At 37.7% G+C, this 22,551-nt stretch overlaps 2 protein-coding genes across 5 annotated transcripts; one reads left to right on the top strand and one right to left on the bottom strand.

Moving 5' to 3' along the window:
- Positions 1-407: 407 nt before the first annotated feature.
- Positions 408-5,073, bottom strand: cdc20 (cell division cycle 20 homolog). The gene is made up of 11 exons (XM_039677992.2): positions 4,925-5,073; positions 4,392-4,603; positions 3,095-3,234; positions 2,885-2,981; positions 2,319-2,444; positions 2,037-2,233; positions 1,751-1,845; positions 1,453-1,678; positions 1,238-1,363; positions 1,036-1,153; positions 408-935 (listed from the first exon to the last, which is right to left on the bottom strand). Exons 2-11 carry the CDS (start codon positions 4,579-4,581, stop codon positions 775-777), a joined length of 1,476 nt encoding a protein of 491 aa, XP_039533926.1. The 5' UTR covers positions 4,582-4,603; positions 4,925-5,073; the 3' UTR covers positions 408-774.
- A 240-nt stretch (positions 5,074-5,313) lies between these two features.
- Positions 5,314-21,640, top strand: cc2d1b (coiled-coil and C2 domain containing 1B). 4 transcript variants are annotated; one of them, XM_089131377.1, is made up of 27 exons: positions 5,314-5,332; positions 6,223-6,332; positions 6,560-6,647; positions 6,923-7,064; positions 7,844-7,944; positions 8,048-8,161; positions 8,786-8,923; positions 9,016-9,319; positions 10,357-10,487; positions 11,064-11,142; positions 11,266-11,319; positions 12,185-12,327; positions 12,555-12,627; positions 13,224-13,351; positions 13,455-13,584; positions 14,484-14,656; positions 16,029-16,154; positions 17,034-17,092; positions 17,183-17,299; positions 17,461-17,534; positions 17,802-17,860; positions 17,934-17,985; positions 18,746-18,845; positions 19,399-19,489; positions 19,648-19,770; positions 20,673-20,711; positions 20,789-21,640. In XM_089131377.1, the coding sequence occupies exons 3-26, from the start codon at positions 6,585-6,587 to the stop codon at positions 20,682-20,684; spliced, it is 2,586 nt and encodes an 861-aa protein (XP_088987503.1). In that variant the 5' UTR covers positions 5,314-5,332; positions 6,223-6,332; positions 6,560-6,584; the 3' UTR covers positions 20,685-20,711; positions 20,789-21,640. The 4 variants fall into 4 exon arrangements, with proteins under 4 accessions (XP_088987503.1, XP_039533205.2, XP_039533204.2 ...); XM_039677271.2 differs by lacking the exon at positions 5,314-5,332 and adding an exon at positions 5,874-6,005 and having other exon boundaries at positions 10,360-10,487; XM_039677270.2 differs by lacking the exon at positions 5,314-5,332 and adding an exon at positions 5,874-6,005 and having other exon boundaries at positions 12,188-12,327.
- Positions 21,641-22,551: the final 911 nt, after the last annotated feature.

The following is a 22,551-nucleotide window of genomic DNA, read 5'->3' as shown; positions in this document are numbered from 1 at the left end:
TGATCCTAATCCATTTTCTGTTTTCATAGCTTTAGCATCAATACAGTAACACCATTTCCTAATTACAAAGAGCTTTCTATCATCTATTCAGACTATACCATAGGCAAGGGGTGGCCAATCTTGCTAAAACAAGATTTGGCACCACTGCCTCACCAAATACTGCATGCAGTTTAATTGCTTGTTCTGAAAAAGCCATGTATTAGGATAAAACATACCTCCACCAATATTCCTCCCTTCCACTTAAGAGTTCAAGCTAGTCAAAACATCCAATGCATTCAGTTGCCAACATGGCAATACATGGTTTCACTAAATAGCACAACCCATGCATTAAAATGCTAAATAGAATTACTAATTGAAAATATGCAGTAGAGAACACGTATAAGGCAAAAGCAGCATATCAAAAGAAAGAATCTTACAAAACTTTATTTGAAAATTTACATTTCTGTACATACTTTGATTACTTTCATAGTTAACTTGAGTATGAAAATCACAAGTCGTTATTCAAGGGTTTAAACTGTCAAAGGAGGTGGTTTAATGGGAATCTCATTTTTAATTTAAAAACGTACCTCTGAAAACACAAGAATAAGGGAGTGTCTACCAAAACTTAGTGTAGCGCTTTTGGCAGGCATGACAGCACCTAACATTGGTTTGGCTTTCAAAGAGCTGGGCAATTCTATTCACAATGGAAGTTTCTAATAAACCACTTCAGATCTTTAAATCTTCCCAAATGAATACATTTGTTGGATGCATATAAAAAAATAAAATGAAAATACATTATCGAATACGTTGTTGAATTATGCTGTTGGTGGGCTTTGGTTTCTTGATGGCATCCTTTTCAAAACCCTTCCAAAGTCGAATGGTTTCATCAGCAGCAACAGAAGCCACAGTTGAACCATCTGGACTCATAGCCAAGTTGAGGACTCTGTCTTCATGTCCTGAAACGGATAATTTGGGAAGGACAGGAATTTGAACGTAGTTGTAATGTTTAACTGAAGCGTGACCACACAAATTTACAAAGTACAAACTCAAACTTGCCTTCAAGCTCTGCAACTTTAGTGAGAGAGGGGTATCTCCAGATAATAACCTTGTCATGAGCAAAACCGTGGCCAGACACCAACTCTTTGTAATTCGGTGCAAAAACGAGAGACGATACCTGGAAGCGAAAATGTAGTAAATGGATCACTTAAGATAACATTACCCGTTCCAGAACATGCAGGGATACAGTGGGTGAGCCTACCTGTGAACAAGTATCAAATGCACTGATACAAGAGCCACTGTTGGCATTCCACATGCGAATATGACGGTCACTGGTGCCCCCACCTGAGGCAAGGATGCTAGGCTGCCATGGGCACCATGCCAAAGCCTTAAGGGTGCAAAAGGGACAAAAATCTACTATAACCTCGGTGGCAAATCAGAGAGGGAAGAGGGGTTCACATTCCAAATTTAAGTTACCTTGACCGCTCCCTGGTGTTCACTTAGAGCATGGATGGCTTGATATTCCGAACCTGTCGTCATTGGCCAAATGTACACCATATTGTCATTGCCACCACTAGCTAAATATTTCCCATCTGGAGACCAGGTAAGACCACAGACTTCCTGAGTGTGCCCACCGAAGGTGAGGATGTGGTGGTCTGCAACTCGAACATCATGCTGATGAATTAAACCAGATCTGGAGCCACTGTGGGGAACAAAAAGTGTTAAACCCCTCAAATGCATATAATCTGCAAAGCGCAAGGGGATGCTGTCTTACCTAGACAAAACATGATCATTCCAACTCAAGCAACCAACTCTTGCCAAATGGCCATCCATGCTGCGGAGACGCTTTTGGTACTGAACATCCCATAACTGCAAGAAATTGTATGACACTTGAGAAATTCAGCAAACAAGATGGCAATTTGCTGAGTAATACCTTGACTGGTTTATGCATAATAGCTGCAATCTCTACATAACATCCATCATGAGAAACTGAACACTGGACTCAAAAAAGTGGGAACCACAGTATAAATTACTCAACCAGTTTGAGAAAAATCAATTACCTCGACTTTACAATCACTGGTCCCAACGGCCAAGAAATTGCCATCTTTGCTCCATGAGACAGAACAAATGTATTCATTCTCATCCTCCATTTTCTTCAATAAAACAATGCTCCCCATGCCAGCATCCCACAAATACACTTGGTTGGCAAGGCCAACTGCCAAAACATTCTGCCTTCCCCAATCCATCAGGTTTAGATCTGAACATAAATTTCAACATTAGTCTCACATAAATAAATCTCTTCAAATTAGGCTACATGGTGTAATGCAAAACTGTCAGCTCACAGAAGTCGTTTTTGATATCAGGGGCATCTAAAATCCGCTCTGGAACGGAGGCAATGTACCGGCTCTTCTTGATCGAAACCGGTGTGGGAACCTGACTGTAGAGAACCTTCAAGTTGTTCTGATAACCTGTGGGAGATGTTCGGTTCATTTAAAGGACATTACCAGGCAAATTAAACTTAAAGGGATGGTTCACCCAAAAATAAAAGTTGTCATTACCAACTCAAGTTTTTCCAAACCTGTAGGTTTTTTTCTTCAGTGTAACAAAATGACATTTTAAAGAATGTTGGTAACCAGAGGCCCATTGACTTCCCTAATAGGGGGAAACAGGGAAGAAAAAAAAAAACCTATTGAAGACAATGGGCGCCATCAACTGTCTAGTTACCAACATTCTTTACAATATCATCTTTGTTACACAGAAGGGGGAAAAAAAAAACACTTATACAGGTTTGAAACCGCAACAAGGTGATTAAATGACAATTTTCAGTTGACCGAACTATCCCTTTAAACCAAAAAGCCAAAACCAAGTTATTCAATTTAATATTACTACTAAAAAATAAAAACCATACCCTCAGGAGCGTTCAGTGGCTTTCCTCCTAAATGCAAGATCTTTGCTTCCTCAATGTCATATCCATTTAGTGTCACAGACCAAGCTTTCTGATTTGGCTGAAAGGACATTAATTGACAGTCAGAAAACATCTATAACCTGTTGTATTTATTATGATGTTTTATTGTAAAATATAATTACAACAACACAATTGCTATTATTAGGAACTTACTGCTGTAGAGGGGTCTTCCACCGGCTCATTTTCTTTGGAAATAAGAAAACTTGCTACATCCAACTGCTTGTTATTTCTTGTTGGGATGAATCGATCTCCTCCTGCCTTTGAGGGTGTGTTTTGGGTCTTGCCGTTCTTTCCTTTTAGAAGACATTGAATATTTAACACTGACAACACTACAACTAACAATGACCGGTGGCAGCTCAACGGCCAAAATTGTGAGGTGAAAACGGGAGAAGGATGATTTAATGGTAATAAAATTCCCAGTTATTCATTTCATGTCTCGGAATGTGTATTTCTTTCGCAACTGGAAGTGTAACCACCGCAGGACTCTTCCCCAACTGTGTTGAATCTGTGTAACGCGAGTCTGAGGGGAAAAGGGGGAGGCAAAACCATAGCCAGAGACTATGGTAAATACTACTAGTAGTATTTTTTACTATAGTTAAGAGAGAGGGAAAAAAAACCCATCACCAGAGTATTTTACTTTTAACGACTGGGATGTCGAGAAAAGACACAGGGCAGAAGAGGGTTAGCCTCCCTTGGTATATCAATCATTGGCGAGGTGTAAATTACATGGTATTAGTTTGAACTGCTACCGCTGAAGTACCATTCGAACAGCAGCTACAAATTAAAAATGAAGACAGACCCCATGGCCAAATTGCATATAGGCTACAGCATTCAGCTTTACTAGATGGTTTTCATATTTAGTCCGATATTGTATGCGTCATAGGATTGTCAAGCACTATTTTAGTCACAAAATTGGTGTTTAGGGATATTATTGTTATTGTGAGGTACCCCATGATTCCCACCCCTAGGACAAGGTAAGTGAACGTATATTTATATTATCTTGCTGTATACGTGTCCTTTTCTAAATTCAAGAAGTATTCTGTTGACAATTTACAATAAGGTTCATTAGTTAACATGAACTTCACGTATACGGCACTAGTTAATCTTTGTTAAATGTTCATTTCAACATTTACAAACAATTTAATAAAATCTTGTTAACATTAGTTAATGCACTATAAAGTAACAATGAACAGCTCTATTTTTATTAACATCAGCTATGAGCAGTACATTTGTTACTGTATTTTGTTAGTTCAAATATATTAACAGATGTTAACTAATGAACCTTATTGTAAAGTGATAGCTAGTATTCAAAGTGACCAAAAAAGGCATTTTAAAGCAGCTACAACCCTTGGGAGTGAATTGGACCGCTAAAATGGTGTGCCTCCATTTTAAAACCCACCAGCCACCACTGACAAATGATCAGGAGCTGGACACATGATGTGACTCTTACCTGGTGTTTTACAGGGGGTTTTGGAAAGGCTCACTGATCGGTTGACACTCTTGTTTGGTGAGAGGGATTTTGTGTTGGTGGAGCTGGATGTGCTGGCTTTCCTCTGCCATCTTGCCATCGGGGCATTTGTGATAGGCATGTCCAGCCGGAGAACATTGTGGATGTCAGTCTCAAACCCAAACTGTGACATTACTGCTACAGAGATGGTCACTCTGATGGAGAAAACAAGACAGGGTATGGAATCTGACCAAATTTTATGAGATAGACAGATAAATATAAATAAACAGAGTCTATGGTCAGGACCCACAAATACTCCCCCGTTGCATTAGTAGTTTAATATGGTAACGTTACCGTACTAAGACTAAAACGTTGAAAACTTATATTGTTGCGATTTTGTATTGTGACACGATACATTGTTACACCCCTAGTAAATAAGTTAGTTATAAACGCAAAATAACGTTACAAAGTAAAAGATGATTGACGTTACTGTAGTGTCCACAACTAACGTTAGCTTAATTATAAAATAATCTCACCACAAATCCAGCAACTTCGTTCCTCCGATGCACAACAAAATTGCCAATACAATTTAGCCGCTATCGTCAACGTGCAATTTTTGTGATATTTTTTTTTTTCGTCCTTCCACAAGCAGAGTCAAGACTTATCTGCGGCGGTGCAGCAAGGTGAAGACAACTAACGGATGAACGCCAGTTTAAATGTCTTAAACGCGTGCCGTGATTGGACAATTCAAAAAACAAAGGTTTTCGCTGTTACCAAGGCAGCCAGGCAGAATGCTGCGCGCTGATTGGTGAATCTCATCATTGAAAACTTCCTGACAGTGTTACATATTAAGAGTCCTCCAGCCCCGTTTTTCAAGTTATGTCGTTAATCTGTTTTGTCGCTCAATGCTGGTTTTACAAATTTTTATTTTGAGAAAGAAAAAGGTATGACAAACTAATGTTTCTAAAAAAAAAAAAAAGCATTCTTATTGAGTTGTTAACTGGAATGAGATTCACTTTATTTTGTGCTGGTAAGACTTTAATGTGCTCACAGAATTACAGCAAATACTCCAGTTTGGCAGAATTACAAGATAATTTAGAAAATAATAAGAAAAACACATTATACAAGTTAAGTTATTACACACCGGAATGTGCAATAAATCAAGTAATATAAAAACAATTAACTGAATATTCCATTTATAAATTTGTAAAAGGAAACGTGTTTGAATATGTAAATATATGTGAATTTATGTTTTGCACAACGTCTGGCCTGGCATTCAGTGGAAATATTGAGATGGCATGAGAGGAATTAATGCATCTTTTTCAAAATAGTGAATGCTGGTAGCTGCTTTTTTCTTGACTGAGGTTGTCATAAGCGGACCATCTGAAGTAATACTTACATGTTAGAAATATTGAAACGATGACTTTTATTTTTGGTGAGAAGAACGGAGTCCGTCACTTAGGGGTTAGAACTTTTATTTTGAAAATGCTAAAGACCGGTGTGGTCTGCCACTGTTGGGCGTGGCCTGTCTTCATGTTTTGTTGCAGTGTCAAAACAAATCCAATGTTATGTGTACTTCTATGTGCCGCGCGGAGTTTTCATAAGAAATTCACTGAGGTAAATAAATGATCGTTTATTTACTTATTTTTTACAGTCAAACGGATATTTTAATTCGCCAGTATCACGATTCAGCGAATGAAATGTTAATGCATGTTTTTCTGTTGACTTGAAGTAACGTTACATGTAGTTTTCTTGTCTGTGTTGATTGTCGTGTTGATGCTGTCACTAATTCCACATGATGTTTTTTTTTTGTTTGCGTTACATAAACTGTCAGGTTTGTGAATCGCCTCGTACGGCTCGGTAGGAAGGAGGAAGTAGAGTGGGTTTGCTGTTGACGAGGAAAAGAAACTAAACTCCTCCACATTTCTTTTCTGGATTATCTGGGTGAGTCAGCACAGACCACGTGTTACCAGCACATGTGACTGTCGTTTGCTGTGATAAACTTCCTCTGAGCCTGCTGTCAGTCAACGATAATCAACCTTCACGCTGCTATTTCGTATTTGCATGAAAACTTATTTCAAGACCATTAGATTAATCTTTCCTTAAAACCCTTGTATATTTATACATCACATTCTGATCTCAAACATTTAAGTGTTTTCTGTCCTGTAAAGAGTGGAGGAGTGGGAGTAGGTCCGGATGTTTGCCCGGAAAAACAAGCGGGCAGCGCCTAAAGGCCAAGGAGCAGCTGCAGCCAAACAGGTCAGTGTTCAAATGCTTTGCATATGATTGTCAGACAGTGAATGGTGTGAGGTAAAACATCTTAAAGCGACAGTTCACTTTAAAAAAGAAACCTGTCATTAATACTAATCTATACTAAATGACGACAAGTTTAATTTTTGGATTGCCATTCATACCTGTTGTTTACATTGGAAAGGGGCTGTGAGTTAGTTACCCTCAAATGATCTGTCCATCTCATTATTGTAATAATGGTACTATTTGGATCATGTGACATGTAAGCTTTTGTTTCGTTTAAGATGGGATTGTTGCTTGATTTCAAGCCTGATGATATGATGGGTATGGAGGAAGATTTGGATGATCCAGCATTAGAAGCGGAATTTGCTGCCATTGTTGGGAAGAAACCCAATGTGGCTGCCAAGGGGAAAAAGGCTGGCAAAGGTGGGCATCATGATTCCGCTTTCTTCATTTGAAATTCAAATGGTAAAATTCACATCATGAAATTAATACAGACTGGATCTGTTGGATCCAAACTTAAATTCTAAATGTAGAATTTGAAATATTATCACCTACTACATGTTGTGGTTGTGCCAAGGTCTGTATTACCTGGAGAGATGTACATTAGCATTCCCATTCATCTCAGTGGCTGTTGCTCAGCTGATGCAGAATTCCCCAGAATGACATAATGACAGGAAACGTACTTATTTAATGACAAAGCTGATGTATACACACATTCCTGGGCAAAAATGGCCTTAAACACTAAGCTTTGGTCAGGAAATTAACGAAATTTAAGTAAATGCTCTATTTAAAAGGTTAGGGTTAGGGTCAAAACGTTCATAAAGAGATCATAAAACGAATCAATTTGAATTGATCGAGATCACATTTTTTTGAAGAGACACAATTGCTCTATATGATGAACAGATACAAATTTCAAACTGTGTTTTTGCACCTTTGCACTTTTGGAAGGGGACGCCATTTGTAGGAGCGTTCCAAACGTAAGTGAACATCTGAATCACTCCACAAAGGGCCCCTCCACAGGTCTGTTAATGAAGGGAACATGCAGTGGTCACTTAAAGGAAATAATTGAATAATTTATGGCCATTCGAAGTGAGTAGGGTATAGGGATGCTCACTTCCGATTGGAATTTACGATTTTCTGAAGGTCCTGGAAATGTTTTGTGAACGTTTAAAATGAATTTAACTTGAACTTTTATGTTCAAGCTCCTTTACCAATGGAGGATATTGAAAAAATGGCAGAGGCTTGCATGAAAGACATTGATGATGATGACGATGAAAGTCTGGAGGAGGACGAAGACCTCTTGGTAAATGAAACTTGTGTGTTTTAGTTTCGTTTTTTGGCAGTTTCTCAGGTATCCCTCTCAGCACCTTCTGAATGTGTAACGTTTGTGTTGCGTTTCTCGTTAGGCTGAGCTGCAGGAAGTGGTTGATGAGGAGGAAACGGAAGACTCAGGTGCCGCAACCCCAACCTCCCCTCTTAGTGCGGAAACTCCTTTAGCAGGAACTACACCAGCAGCCCAGGTATCATCTAAAATGTATTTAGGAAGCTGTAATCTATTTGTACAATTGTTGTATGAAAGTTAGATTTAATCCTTTTTTTTAAAGATACATGTTATTTTTATGTGACATGTGAAGGCCAACTATAGTAATGGTAACCCATACTCAGAATTAGTCCTCTGCATTTAACCAATCAGGAGCAGTGAGTAGTAAACACACACTTAAACTGTGGACACACACCTGGAGCAGTGGGCAGCCATTTTTGCGTTGGCGCCCGGAGAGCAATTGGGGGTTAGGTGCCTTTCTCAAGGGCACCTCAGTTATTTCATTTCCTGTCGGTATTGAGAATCAAACCCGCTGCTTTGGGGTTATCAGTCTGACACTCTAACTATTAGGCCATGACTGGCCCCTATTTTTTATTTTTTTTTATCATGTTGGTAATTCCATTCAATTGCTCGTAGAGATTGAGCTCATATACACGACCGTTCAAAAGTTTGGGGTCTCACTCTAAATTGTAAATATAGACATTCATTTTCTGTTAAGCTGTTTCTGAAACGGTATGTATTGTGAAAAGCGCTATACAAATAAATGTGAATTGAATTTTGTGTAAGTAATATGCCACTTCATATACAATTCCCCCACCCACAGGACACTAAGGCTTCTTCAGTTCCTGGGAGCATTGAGCACACCTTAGAGGAGAGAATAAACATGTATAGGATGGCTGTTACCAATGCCAAATCTACAGGAGAAACCTCTAAAGCTCGGAGATATGAGAGAGGCCTCAAGGTCAGTGCAGATTTAGTGTCACTGCTAAAACAAACTTTGGATAAAGGAAAATAACTTTTCATGATAATTGATGCTCTCATATTCTTGTTTAGACACTACAGACTATGCTGGCATCAGTGCGAAAAGGGGGGAAGATAGACGAAACTGAGATTCCCCCTCCAGTTGCGTGTGGAGCATCTGATGGTCCCATTCGGCCCCCTGCCCCTGCAGTGTCACCGGATCAGCACGGGGAGAGTGACAGCGCTGTAGAGATCTCCCCCGTTTCCTCGGAAGCCGTCCCTGTTGTCATGGATACAGCATTAAACCATAGAGACGAGTCTTCTGGTGTAACGTCTCCAGCTTCACTGTCATCTCCAGAAGGGGAACACGCTGGAAGTGGCACTGAATTGCACTTAGGTCAGTCAAGTGCTTTTGTCGTATCACAAAAGGAGAACATACACAACTGTTTAAAAGTTTGGGGTCATTAAGATGCTTTTATTTCCTTAAGGGAAATACTTTAGAAAAGGACACATTCAATTTATGTAAATACATTTTATAATATGACTTTTTTTCATGACTTTGAGTTTCTATTTTAAATAAATTCATAAATCTTCAGAAAATCCTGAAAAAAAGTTTCTCGAGCACCAAATCCGTGACCCTGGAGACTGGAGTGATGCTGAAAATCCAGTCTTGCCATCACTGGAATAAATTATATTTTAAAATATATGAAAATATGAACATGGTTCATAAAATATGAACATGGAAAATAGTTATTTTAAATTGTTGTTACTGTATTTTTGATTAAATAAATGTAGCCTTGTTGAGCTTACTTTTTTTGAAAAGTCTTACTCACCCTAAACGTTTGAATGTTAATGTAAAATCTTCAGAAATTCACATAAAATGTTCAGTTACATAACTTAGATTGTTAACCTTATATTATAATTTGTGAAGAAACTTTTCTCATTTTCAATATTGGACTTTATAATATTGGATGCAATTTTATGTGGTTATGAGATCATACCAATTTCTACCTATTGATCGCTATTTTAATACATATTTAAATTCATAATACAATATTCCTTTTTTTTATTAATATTTGACAGCAGTTACCAGTTTTGTGTACACAAGCTTTACTTGTGGAGCTTATATATGGCTTTCCTGGTTAATGAACAACCCTAAAAATATGTTGATCATATCATTTGATTTGAATCATTTGTCATTTTCATTAATGCTAGTAGTCAGAGTTCAATGTACAAATGCAAAAAATATATATAGAAAAAAAGGTCATTGTTTTGTTCATTGGGTCATCGAGGCTGGATGTGGAAGGCAAACTATGTTGAAAATAAGGGTGTTCCCCTTTAAGTTGTTCCTGACTTACTAATTTAACTAAAAGTTTGACATTCTGCATAGCTGTTCTTGTAAAGACCGCATTGTGGTTTTCTCTGCTCCTAAAGCAGTCTCCACAGTCGGACAGCCCACTAAAGGCGTTCTGCTGGAGCTACAGAAAGAGTACAGGATGGCAGCTCTCAAGGCCAAACAAGCAGGAGAGATTGACCAAGCCAAAATGCATATAAAGGCCAGTAAGGTAAGATGTGGTTTCTATTCAAATGTATACAGCCATGTATTGCTAGGTCTGTGCTGTTAATTTCAAATAGTGGCATATATGTCCAAATTCAGCCTCCCCTCTCCTCTATTTTTGTTAATTGTGCAGTGTTGGAATTAGTTAATTAGTTTTACACAGTTGATGTATGAAGAGATTTGCAAATGTAGTTGTTTTCATTGTCATGTAAACTCTTTTGGTTTTTTATGTTTTACACACTCTTGTAACAGACGTGGCTTTATACATGTATCACACCCTGTTAATGTGTCTTTTTCCGTTTGCCTTCTGCTCTAATATGGAAATTTTGACTTCAACTTTCCAAAGAGTCTACAACTCAAAGACTTTACTGTTGTCAAGTACTGTTTCAATTCGTGGCATCAACCACTTCAGCTATGTTGTCATGCAAGTTTGGATATTCTTCCTAACCGAGTGTCTTGTTCCCGTAAACCATGATTTCTAATAACTCGCTTGTAACAAAAATGTGCTAAGGTATTTAGGGTATCCAAGACTTGTAGGAAGTAGACAAAGAGTAGCTCTATGCTGTTTGCTTGTTTTGCTCAGGGATTCGATGGAGCAATTGAGGCTTTGGAGAAAGGACAGCCGGTGGATGTGAGCTCCCTTCCGCCCCCTCTGTCTCAAGGTAAGAACTGAATTGTCATCAGTCAAGAGGATAACACTATATAAGCCCTGATGTGGCACATATTTGTTATATATTTCCAATGCATGTAGCATTGTAGAGTAAAGGCTTAATTCTTTTCCACAGCATCTACTCAAGCCGCAGCTCAGACTGCTGTTAAAATCATACCTTCAGCTTCTGGTTAGTACAAGTATTTTCAGAGACCTATGAGTCTACGTTAAAGGGATACTCCACTTTTTTTTTGGAAATAGGCTCATTTTACCACTCCCCCAGAGTTAAACAGTTGAGTTTTGCCGTTTTTGAATCCATTCAGCCGATTTTTTTGATATTTGGAAGAATATCAGTAACCAGACAGTTTCTGGTCTCATTCACTTCCATAGTAGGAAAAAAATATATACTATGGAAATCAATGAGACCAGAAACTGTCTGGTTACTGATAATCTTTTAAATATCAAAAAAATCGGCTGAATGGATTCAAAAACGGTAAAACTCAACTGTTTAACTCTAGGGGAGTGGTAAAATGAGCCTATTTCCAAAAAAAGTGGAGCATCCCTTTAAAGCAGCACTATGCAGGGGGGGGTCGAGACGCCCAACATTCAACCAGTCTATAACAGTTATATAACCATTGCAATAACTCCAAAGCTATTCAGTTAAGGTAAAAAACACTTTCAAAAACAGCTTTAACACTTTCAGTTTTCAGATTGACAACCGCATTTAAAGGGAATGTCCCATTTACAAAGCACCTTATAGTAGCATCTCGAATACTGTCTGTGCAACGGGCAACGGGAGTCAAGTCCGAATTCTGGAAACGCCCATAAAACTGAGAAGTCTCATCACTTTTGACACTACAAAAGTCCAATCAAGCGGCGACTTCGTCGATTCACATAGCGCATTTTTTCTGAGAATGTAGTCGTGGATTTACAGGAGTTTGGTTCGAGAATGCGGTTGTCACTCCTGTGAATAACTGAACTGTGTGTGAAGTTAATGACTTGCTAGTAGTCGAATTACTTTCTCCTCGTCTGATTTTGAGTTTTTGTTATATCAGCAGACAGTGTTTCTGGCTTGGCTCAGCCCAAGACTGTTCTTGAAGCTCTGGAACAGAGGATGGCCAAGTACAAAGAGGCCTTCACACAAGCGAAGGCCAGTGGGGACGAGCGCAAAGCCCGCATGCATGACCGCATTGCTAAAGTTAGTAAAACTGTCAGAATGACACCTAAACCTCAAATAATGGTATATTGTCACCACTGGATGTCCTAGAACTTTCAGTTTCTCTTGCATCGTTTAGTTTTTAGAGTTTATTTCTGTGGAAATCCATTCAAGTTCATGTTAACATTCCACACCACATTTTACACATAGCGGGGTGTTTGCACAGACTTGTTGATTTCAGAGTATGTTCTTGTTTCTGTGGCCCATAGCAATACCAGGCTGCCATACGTGCCCATAAAGCAGGTCGACCTGTCAATTATGACGAACTTCCAGCCCCTCCAGGTCAGTTGAGTAGTCTGACTCTTTTGTTGTAAAAAAAGACCTTAGACATTTTGCTTACATAGTTTTGTGTATATCTGCACTACCGTTCAAAAGTTCCGGGTCAGACAGAATGTTCAATGTTTTTGAAAGTCAATTTCAAATAACTTTTTCCATTTTATATATCTTCATATCTTATATATGTAATTTATTCCGGTGATGGTTAAACTGAATTTCAGCATCATTACTCCAGTTGTCTTTCAGAAATCACTCTGATGATTTGCATCTCAAGAAACATTTCTTATTAATGTTAAAATAGCTGTGCTTCTTTAATATTTATTATTCTCTGGTGAATATAAAGTTCAAAAGATCAGCATTTATTAAGTGGAACACGTTTGTAGTATTATACATGTCTTTACTGCCACTTTGATCAATTTAATTCATCCATGCTGAAGAAAAGTATGAATCTGAATCTGAAAAGTCTATGCTCAGCCTAACGAGAAACGCAACACAAACGTTACACATTCAGAAGGTGCTGAGAGGGACACCGGAGAAACTTTCTGAATGATATGCATGCTGAGAAAACAAGGAAACATATTAACTTAAAGCATTCCCTATAGGCTTTCCTCCAATCCCAGGCCAGAAGGCCGCTTCTCCTGACCAGGGATTGGCTGCTGTCCTAGAAACTGCCAATAAGCTGACATCTAATGAAGCTGATGATGCTGAAGAGGATGATGATGAGGAGAAGGTATTTTCCTAAATTCTGTAGCAGTTCTTACAATAAGTTCCATTTTTTTTTCTTCTTCCTTTTTTAAAGTACCGTAATGACCATAATGTTTTTTGATTTTTAGGTTAAGGCTCCAAAAGCAATAGACCAGAAGAAGCCCATTCTTGCAGTACAGCCTACAGTACAGAAGCCCAAGAGGACTCCTTCACCTTCCCCAGACAGAACATCCAAAAGAGGAAGTGTGCCTGACACCGGTAGACTTGTGATTTAAGATGGCCTTTTAATTGTGGTGCTGTTGTTTTCATAACTGATTAATGTAAGAAGTGTATGCAAAATGCCTGTTAAACGTGTAGAGGTTACATATTTACTTCATGATTTGACTCGATTACGTTTCAGAGGGAAAAGATTCTCAATGCATCACAATGCATCTTTTACTAATCACAATATAGTTATTTTTTTATTAAAAAAATGCACATAAAAAGCAGTAGAACAAATACAATATGCGAAAGAAACAAATTAAATTGACATCTGTTTTAACAGAAGCATTCAAGATATAGTAAAGAAATTTAATAGTCAAAATATCAATGCATAGCCTTTAGTGTACTAATTGAAAATTAACAGATTATTTTTAAAGCTAAAAAGGCTATTTAGTTAAGAGCAGTGAGTGATTCCCTTGTTTTGTTGCTTGGTTAACATTAATGACAGACAGCTGCGGGTTTATTATATTAAGACCTAATGCGCGGATCTAATATAATGTCACAAATCCGATTTGTTCACTTAAAACGGAACAATATTTACGTGAATACTCGCCAAGAGAGAGATTTTGTAATAATTCTGTGTGTATCTGTCTGTTGAAGTGCAATACGCCTCCATAGAGAACTGAATTTGTGATTGCATGCTGTCTGAACGGCGTCTTTCTGTGTGTTCGCTTCGGGTGTGTGTCAGTCAGTACAAGTGACGCAGATCTTTTTCGTGGCTGATTGCGCTTCACACATCTGTTCTACATTATTTTCTCATTCATGCATGTTCTTTTCTTAAAAAAGAAACCTCAGATGCAAGTGCTTTGTTCTCTAAGGCCACCCAACCTTTTTTTATTGATATATAATATATATAGCTCTACAAACAGGTTTAAATCTGGTTATTGTGTCCTCAGCTCAGCAACAGCTGGAGTTTCTGGAGGGCCTCAGGAAGCAGTACATGAAAGCAGCTCTGCAGGCAAAGCAGAAGAATGAGCTAGAGCAGGCCAAGACACTCCTGCGCACAGCAAAGGGTTTAGACCCCATGATAGAAGCCGCCCGTAGCGGCAAGACTGTGGATGTCAGCAAGGTAACCACACTGTGTCCCTGTTTTTATAACAAATTCTTTTAATTATGCTATATTAAAGGGGTGGTATGCAAGTATGATTTCACTTTTCCAACTTTAGTTAGTGTGAAATGTTGCTGTTTGAGCATAAACAACAGTATCAAAGTTACAACGCTCAAAGTTAAAAGCAAAGGTAGATATTTGCTTTTAAAGAAAAGGACTACAACAACCAGTTGGTAGGGACTACACGACATTCCTCCAGGGTTAGTGACATCAGCAACCCCAAAATGTACATAAACCCCGCCCCGGGGAAAACGCACTCCATGTTGAGAAGAGGAAAAGTTGTTGTATAAGAGTACATTTGTTAGTCAGCTCAAACTTCAGCATCCATTTTTTCACATGCAATAGAAAGTCACTCTGTGTGCATCTCACAACAGATTACCATGACAGAATATCCTAATTGAAGATAGTTAACTCCACATCGACTAACCATTCAGAGACATCCTGTTGCATTCTACATTTTGTCACCTCTTCTTGAGTCTTTCCATCTTTGACTGACTCTGTTTTAACATTAAAGGGAGAACAGACACGCAAGCTCTTGAAACCCCGCCCTCTGCTGCAGCTCATTTACATTTAAAGGGCTAGGCACAAAATGTTGCGTTTTTGCAAACCCTCAAAAAGTGACAATTTTAACATGCTATATAAAAATAATTGGGGGGTATTTTGTGCTAAAACTTCACACACACTCTCTGGGGACATCAGAGACTTATTTTACATCTTGTGAAAATGGCATTTTAACAACCCTTTAAAAGTTGCTTGTTTTGTCTCCTTCCATTGTTTTTTTTTTTTTTTTGACCTTGGATGCATGTAAACCTCTTTTTTCCCCCAGATTTATAATAAATAGCAGTCACCTTTTTCTCACAGTGTCAATCTGTTTGATAAACCATTCAGTCTTTCTAAACCCTTTCTTTCCGAGAGTCTACTCTGCTCTGATTGGTCAGATGGCCCAGTCTGATTGGTCTACTGCTTACAGCGCGTGTCAGAAACCAAATAATTTTTTAGTTCCTGAACTTCCTCAGCACTTACACACACAGTGACAGTAAACAGTAACAATGGCTTCAGTTTTACCCTATCAGTTTCCAGTCCTCATCCTTTGGAAGTGGATTTGCTTTTCCAGTGCAAAAAACAGCGTCTTCTCAACATGTCGACAACATGAGCCAAACTCTTCCAGGTCCCAGCTACAACTACAGTGTTTGAGTAGTAGACTTTATGCATGAAAACCAAAATTTTTACAAACCTACTTTTTACTAAATTACTGACGACTCGGTAGCATAATAGGGGCACTTTAACAAATCCATAATGAAGTAATGATTAATAATCAGCTTTTATGCTTCAGGTGCCTTCACCACCTGGAGATGAGGATGAGGACTTTATTCTAGTCCATCACAGTGATGTTCAGATCTCAGAGAAGGCTGAGGAGGTCTACACTCAACTCACCAAACTACTCAAAGAGCAACATGAGGTAACAAGAAGGTGGTGAAACGGAGAGAACGGATCTGTGCCAAAGCCTAGTGAGCAGCCTTGCTGTTTACTGCCTACATAGGCAGCAACCTTTGAACTTGTTCTGAAACGAAAGTGAACGTTGTGTATGCACGCAAATAGCTTCTCTTCTGATTGCAAAAGTTTAATATTCATTTTCTGTTCAACAGATTGATACTCTAAAAAACATAAAAATACATAGTGGGTAAAACAGTCGAGTTATAATCAACAAAAGTATATTTATAGTCAATATTCCACAAATATCACTCACAAGAAACATGCTATACTTGATTCCAACATAATTTGCTATTAGCATGTTGCTATGCAAACAACAATATATGAAACAAAAATAAACATCAGGTAAATGTATTATATAGTCTATATTTCACAGGTGACATTGTGCTCCCATGCTATACAGTTTATTTTAATAGAGTTTGATATTAGCATTTTGCTAAGTCAACAACTATACTCTAGTAATAAGCATAAAAATACACATTGGGTAAAATAGTCAATATATATTCAGTTTAAGTATATTTAAAGTCAATTTTCCAAATCGTGCTCACAAGAAGCACATGCTGTTTTGTTGATTTTAGTAGAGTTTTATTAGAATAAAAATGCATATTGTGTGAAATAGTAAAACGTTCATTTAGTTTAAATAAGTGTTTATAATCAATATCTTACTTCGTCTTATGATTTTTTTCCACTGAGCTTGTAACAGAGGATTCTGGGATAGCATTTCAATTGGGAGCACACCTGTGAGTCCCTTAAAATGTTGTCTGAGTACGTTGCTCACTAGGTTTTGGGACAGGAGCTTTAAGAGTATGTGGATATGTGAGTTGGACATGTTTCCTTTCTTCTTCAGAAATGTGTGACCTACTCCAAGCAGTTCACACACATGGGGAATGTTGCAGAAACAACCAAGTATGTATCGCATCGATGCCCCAATTTCATTTAGTCAAATTCAAGCAATTTCAACAGGCATTTCATTTATTGCCATTTTCCCTTTTTTAGATTTGAGAAGATGGGTGAACAGTGTAAAAAGAGCCTGGAGATTCTTAAACTGGCGCAGAACAGGGGGCTTCAGCCTCCGAAACATCACTTTGAGGAGAGAACATATCGCACTGTCAGGTTTGACACTCTTTCTGCAGATCTCGCATTAATACAAAAATAAAAACCTAATACAGTAAGCACCCTCTGTTCACTACTGTTCTACACCACCATCAGGGGAAATGTGTGAAGTTTCATCAAGTATAATTTGTTTTCTTTTTATTTGACTTCTTTTGTTCTAGGATTTTTCCGGAGCTCAGTAGCACAGACATGGTTGTGGTTATTGTTAGAGGGATGAACCTTCCTGCTCCCTCTGGTAAGCTTTAAACATCTGGTCTTGAAAAATTAAACTAAGTCACTTTTGGATACAATGTATGCATAAATATATTAAAAAAATAATATACATTTGTTTAAAGTCAATTTAAGGCATACATTTTACATTTTTAGTATGAATGTCGCCTGGGAACTTTCTGGTTGACTAACAGAACTTAAAATTTCAACAAAATTATGCCATCTTTAATAACCTCATAGAAGTAAGGAAATATCTTGCTTTTAAAGTCTTCCCCTCTGCTTCTTTTGAAAGGTGTTGCAACAAATGACTTGGATGCCTACGTTAAGTTTGATTTCCCGTACCCCAGTACAGTGAGTATTAGTTCTCTAGGCTTTATTTGACCTTGTCATCCATTTGAGGTAATTATGTCTCTGTTCACTTTAGGATCAACCTCAGAAATATAAAACATCAGTCATCAAAAATACCAACAACCCAGGTAAAACGTTTAGCTATTCATTTTTGTATCAGTAAATAATTATATATTATTATATATTATTATTATGGTATTATACAGTACCATTCAAATGTTTTGGGTAATTTTTTTTTTTTAAATATCATCTTAAGCTCACCAAGCCTGCATTAATTTAATCAGTAAAAACAGTAATATTGTTAAATACTATTACAATTAAAATCAATCATTCTAATATGCATATTTGCTGCTCAAGAGGCTTTAATATCTTATTATTATCAATGTTAAGTGCTGCTTATTTTCAAAACCATGATACATTTTTTTCAGGATTTGAAAAAAATGAATAGAAATTTCCAAAGAACAGTATTTACTTGAAATATAAATATTTTGTAACATTAAGTCTTCACTGTCACTTTTAAACAATTTAATGCATCCTTGTTTAATAAACATAATAAAGAATTAATTTGGAAAATTGACTTTTTTGGATTTGCAATTATGACATTCTGACTATATTATCCTGCTTTATACACAGATACTTAAACAAATACATAAATAGAAATGAATATATACAAATTTAGATTTTATTATATGAGGAGACCACTGACATAAAAGAGACATGAAACTAACGCAACTATGCAGGAAATTGGTTGGCTGGAACACATGTACAGTTATTTAGTGATCATTGCACAAAAATATTTGACCGCAGGTCACCAAAATGAAGTATTATAGAGAGCCATGTAATTAATATTTGCTACTGAAGGTGTCAAATAATTTGGTGTTTTGGCAGAGTACAACCAGAGTTTCAAACTGAACATCAACCGTAACCACCGTGGCTTCAGGAGAGTTGTACAGTCTAAAGGCTTGAAGCTGGAAGTGTTGCACAAAGGGTGAGTGCTCCTCAGACAACAATTATCTCCAAATAATCCAAATTTTAGGATATTGACAAAAAATATAGTACATAGTTTCTTTAAAGGGTATATTTCAGGTTAGAGGACCCAATGGGTCAATGTATAGAAAAGCAATGTAGGAACTACATTTTCTTTAAAATATACTTATAAATACGCTACAGAAGCTTCTGGAATCGTTTTAGGCTCCCTCCCTAAAATGACACGATGTTGAAGCAGTTTTCATGAGCAGTCCAAGAAACGCTCAGTTTAGCTACTAAATTAGTGCCCTCATGTCGTTTTAAAACATTTTAAATCCTGCAATAACTTTTCATATGGTATTTTCATACAAGAAATTTTTCATACATATATATATATATTTTTTTTACCTGCAATATGCTCTTTAAGCTTCATTTGTTTAAGAGGGACCCACAGGTCTAGAGAAACATCTGACCTGTGCTGACCTGATTGAACTCTGTGACTGGCTGTGGTGCATTCTGGGTCAATGTGAGTAGGTGGAGCTGAGCTTCACACTGACCTCTTTGTCTTGTTACAGTGGCTTCCTGAGGAGTGACAAGCTGGTAGGAACCGCCCACCTCAAACTGGAGAAACTGGAAACTGAAAGTGAAGTGAGAGAAATAGTGGAGGTGAGCAGGGCTGTTTTCGAATAGCATGTGCGTTGGAGCTGGAGACGAGATTGCAAACCTCAGATGTGATAGCAAACATGTGTCAGATCAACTTGAACTAAAACAGGACATTCACACACCATGAACACCCATAACCATGTTTACATTTGTGTATGCAGCTTATGGATGGGCGAAAGGCCACAGGTAGTCGTCTGGAGGTGAAGGTGCGTCTCAGAGAGCCACTGGGTGGGCAGGACCTTCAGACGGTCACAGAACGATGGGTGGTGTTAGAGGAGCCACAGGTTAGTGCTTCTGTCTCGTGACGAACAATCTGCTCAATTACTCATTTCTTCCTGTTCTCTTGCTATTAAAAGTGATTAGTGTCACACTTGCCAAATATTTTTGCATTAAAGGGGACCTATTATGCAATATTCACTTTTATAAGAGTTTGAACAGACATTTTAATTAATTATTATTAATATTAAAAAGTAATAAATTAATTAATAAAAAATATTATTATTGTCATTACTCATTACACAAGACTGTTTTATTGTATTAGTTCAGGCTCAGTGTGAATAAATGCTTGTTCTGTATGTATTAATCTTACACAAACTACACTGCAGTGCATCTGCTATTTTTATGTGAATTTTGGGATATCGCATAAAAAAAACGCTAGGATACATTCAGAAAAAGGGGAAAAAAACATATTAGCTCAATTGAGGCAGAAAAAAAATCTGAAAAAAAAGTGCATAAAATAAGATGGAAATGCATTTACGAAATATATTCTGGACACCCAACAAAAAACAGAGGATGTGATTGGATAGCTGGTCTAACCAATGGACCAATTTCTTTGCACACTGCACAACATCTCAAATGTTGGTTTAGACATTCTGAAATGCCAGCTTTTATTGCGTTTCGTTTGCACACTTTAAGTCACTTGTGACGTATTGAAAAAGAGCCACAGTGGCTTTCCTAATTACCATAATTTCTCAGTTTTCTTGAGATAATGGGATGGAAAATGCTTAATTTACACGTTTTATGCGATATAGCAATTTTAAGCATGTTAAATTTGCAACTTTGGATGGAAACATAGCTACTGTAAGTTACATAAAATAATTAAATCTGTATGACAACTAATAGTCTGAAAGTACTTCATGATTCTGACAGTGATTTGGTTTTGACTGCCATCTGTTGTCTGTTTTAGCTACTGCTGTAACTGATGCTGTGATTTCATCTTCACAAAGTAAGAAGTTTTCTCTATTTCTAATGACATTATCACATCCGTGTTCCACTTCACCTCACAGTGGATTTTTCTTCTAGGTGTCAGTGGGTTTATCAGAGCAGAAGAAGGTATGGACGGTGAAAGCTCAACAGTGCTGCTAGCCTTGGCTACAAACCGAGCGACTGAGATCGCGAGGAACTTTTCTCAAGCCGTTCACAGACAGACATGGTCACTGACAAAGACCGTTAGCTTGTTTTTTTTTTCCATCAGGGTGAAAGAGGTTGGACCAGGATGTAACAGTTGGGGTGGTTATTAAAAATACAGGAGATCTTATTAAAAGGAGCTGTAAAATTTACACAGACTTGCGTGAGATTGATTTGCCTTTTAAATGGGCCTTTTGAGATAGATTGCTCACCCCAACTGGTACATTAAACATTGAAGCTGAAGCCAATGAGTCGAGAGCTAACTCCTCTTTTTTTTTACTGCTCTGGGATGCACTTATGCACTAATGCCAAAGTAATCACTGCTGCTGCAGTAAGATGAATGACTTAATCTGTTCTCCCTATTCCTGTCATATCTTCAATACTAATGTATGACTGCTATGCAAATGAGCTATATGCGACCAGCTATGCAAAAAGGTTCGAGTTTGAATCCCAAACATTGTCAGACATTTCAAATCTTGTTTACACCTGATGTGAATACACCGCATTGTATAAGATAGGTCGTGTTAAAGTACTGCTGTTAAATATTATATTCCTTATAAATGCCATAAACCAGCTATTACTACTTGATCCAGATGTAAATTATTCACCAAATGTTCTGAATAGTCTATTTTTTAATGTCTGCTTCAGTGGGTAAATGAGTGTTGTACCATGTTTTGAAATTGTTGAAAAATGTATTTTTATTTTTCAGTAAATTTAAGTTTTCAGCACTTTGCTGATAATCACTCAGATTAGAACTGGTGCTGTAAGATTTGAGTACACTCTCTGATCAGAAGATCCCGTTTAGTTAGCATTAGCAATAAGCTAAGTTAGCAAAAGTTGACAAGTTAGCAAAGGTAGATTTTCGAGCGATTCTGCACTGTTTTGTGTGTGTGTTTGTTTGTATATACATATATATATATAAAATGCCCCTTACATAATTTATGAGAAAAATTGTTTAATTACTGCTCTTCTTGCACTTAACGGTCTTTATCGAGCGTGCCGCACAAGCCCTCAAAAGTGAAGCCAAAACGTCTCGATCGCCCCCCTGTGACCGGTCCTAGTATAGCTCATAACCCCCGCCTCCCCATGTTATTCAATGGGACGCGAGACCAACTAAACAATTAAATTACACTTCACATATCCTTTTTCCAAAGATAGTTTCGGTCATTTACTGTAGTTTCTATCACGTTGATGTAATTTCAAGTGTTCGTTTTTAAAATAAGTTTGTTTTTAGTTAGTTATGTGATGATAAAAACGGTGCTCTGACATCATGATTGACAGCTGTGGTTGACAGGTTCTCTGAGCGAGGTAATCACTGAAGCACCAGCGGACTTTTTTCATAATGTTGATTATGTGGTTAGTAGTTGTATTTACCTTATTTTAACGAGGTTCTGCAATCAGCAAACATCATTGGAGAAGAACGAAGCAGACAGAGGACACTTAATGAAAGTGCGGGGCGTGTGCTTGCGTTTGATTCAGCGCGAAGGAGGGCGCGGCCTTGATTTCGCGGCTTTACTTCCTGCTCACGACTGCGCATGACTAGTCCCGAAACACGCAAGTGCGCAGACTCAGGTCCCAAGATGTCAGCGTCATATCGACTGGCGGCTTCGATCCTCTCTGATGGAAAAAAAAAAATCCTCTCTGATGGAAAAGAGCGA

This window comes from Pimephales promelas, chromosome 5 (assembly GCF_988280905.1).
Source record: "Pimephales promelas chromosome 5, fPimPro1.hap1.1, whole genome shotgun sequence".
NCBI classification, from domain to species: domain Eukaryota; kingdom Metazoa; phylum Chordata; class Actinopteri; order Cypriniformes; family Leuciscidae; genus Pimephales; species Pimephales promelas.
Note: the sequence above shows the minus strand (reverse complement) of the source record. Positions and strands in the feature narration are given on the sequence as shown.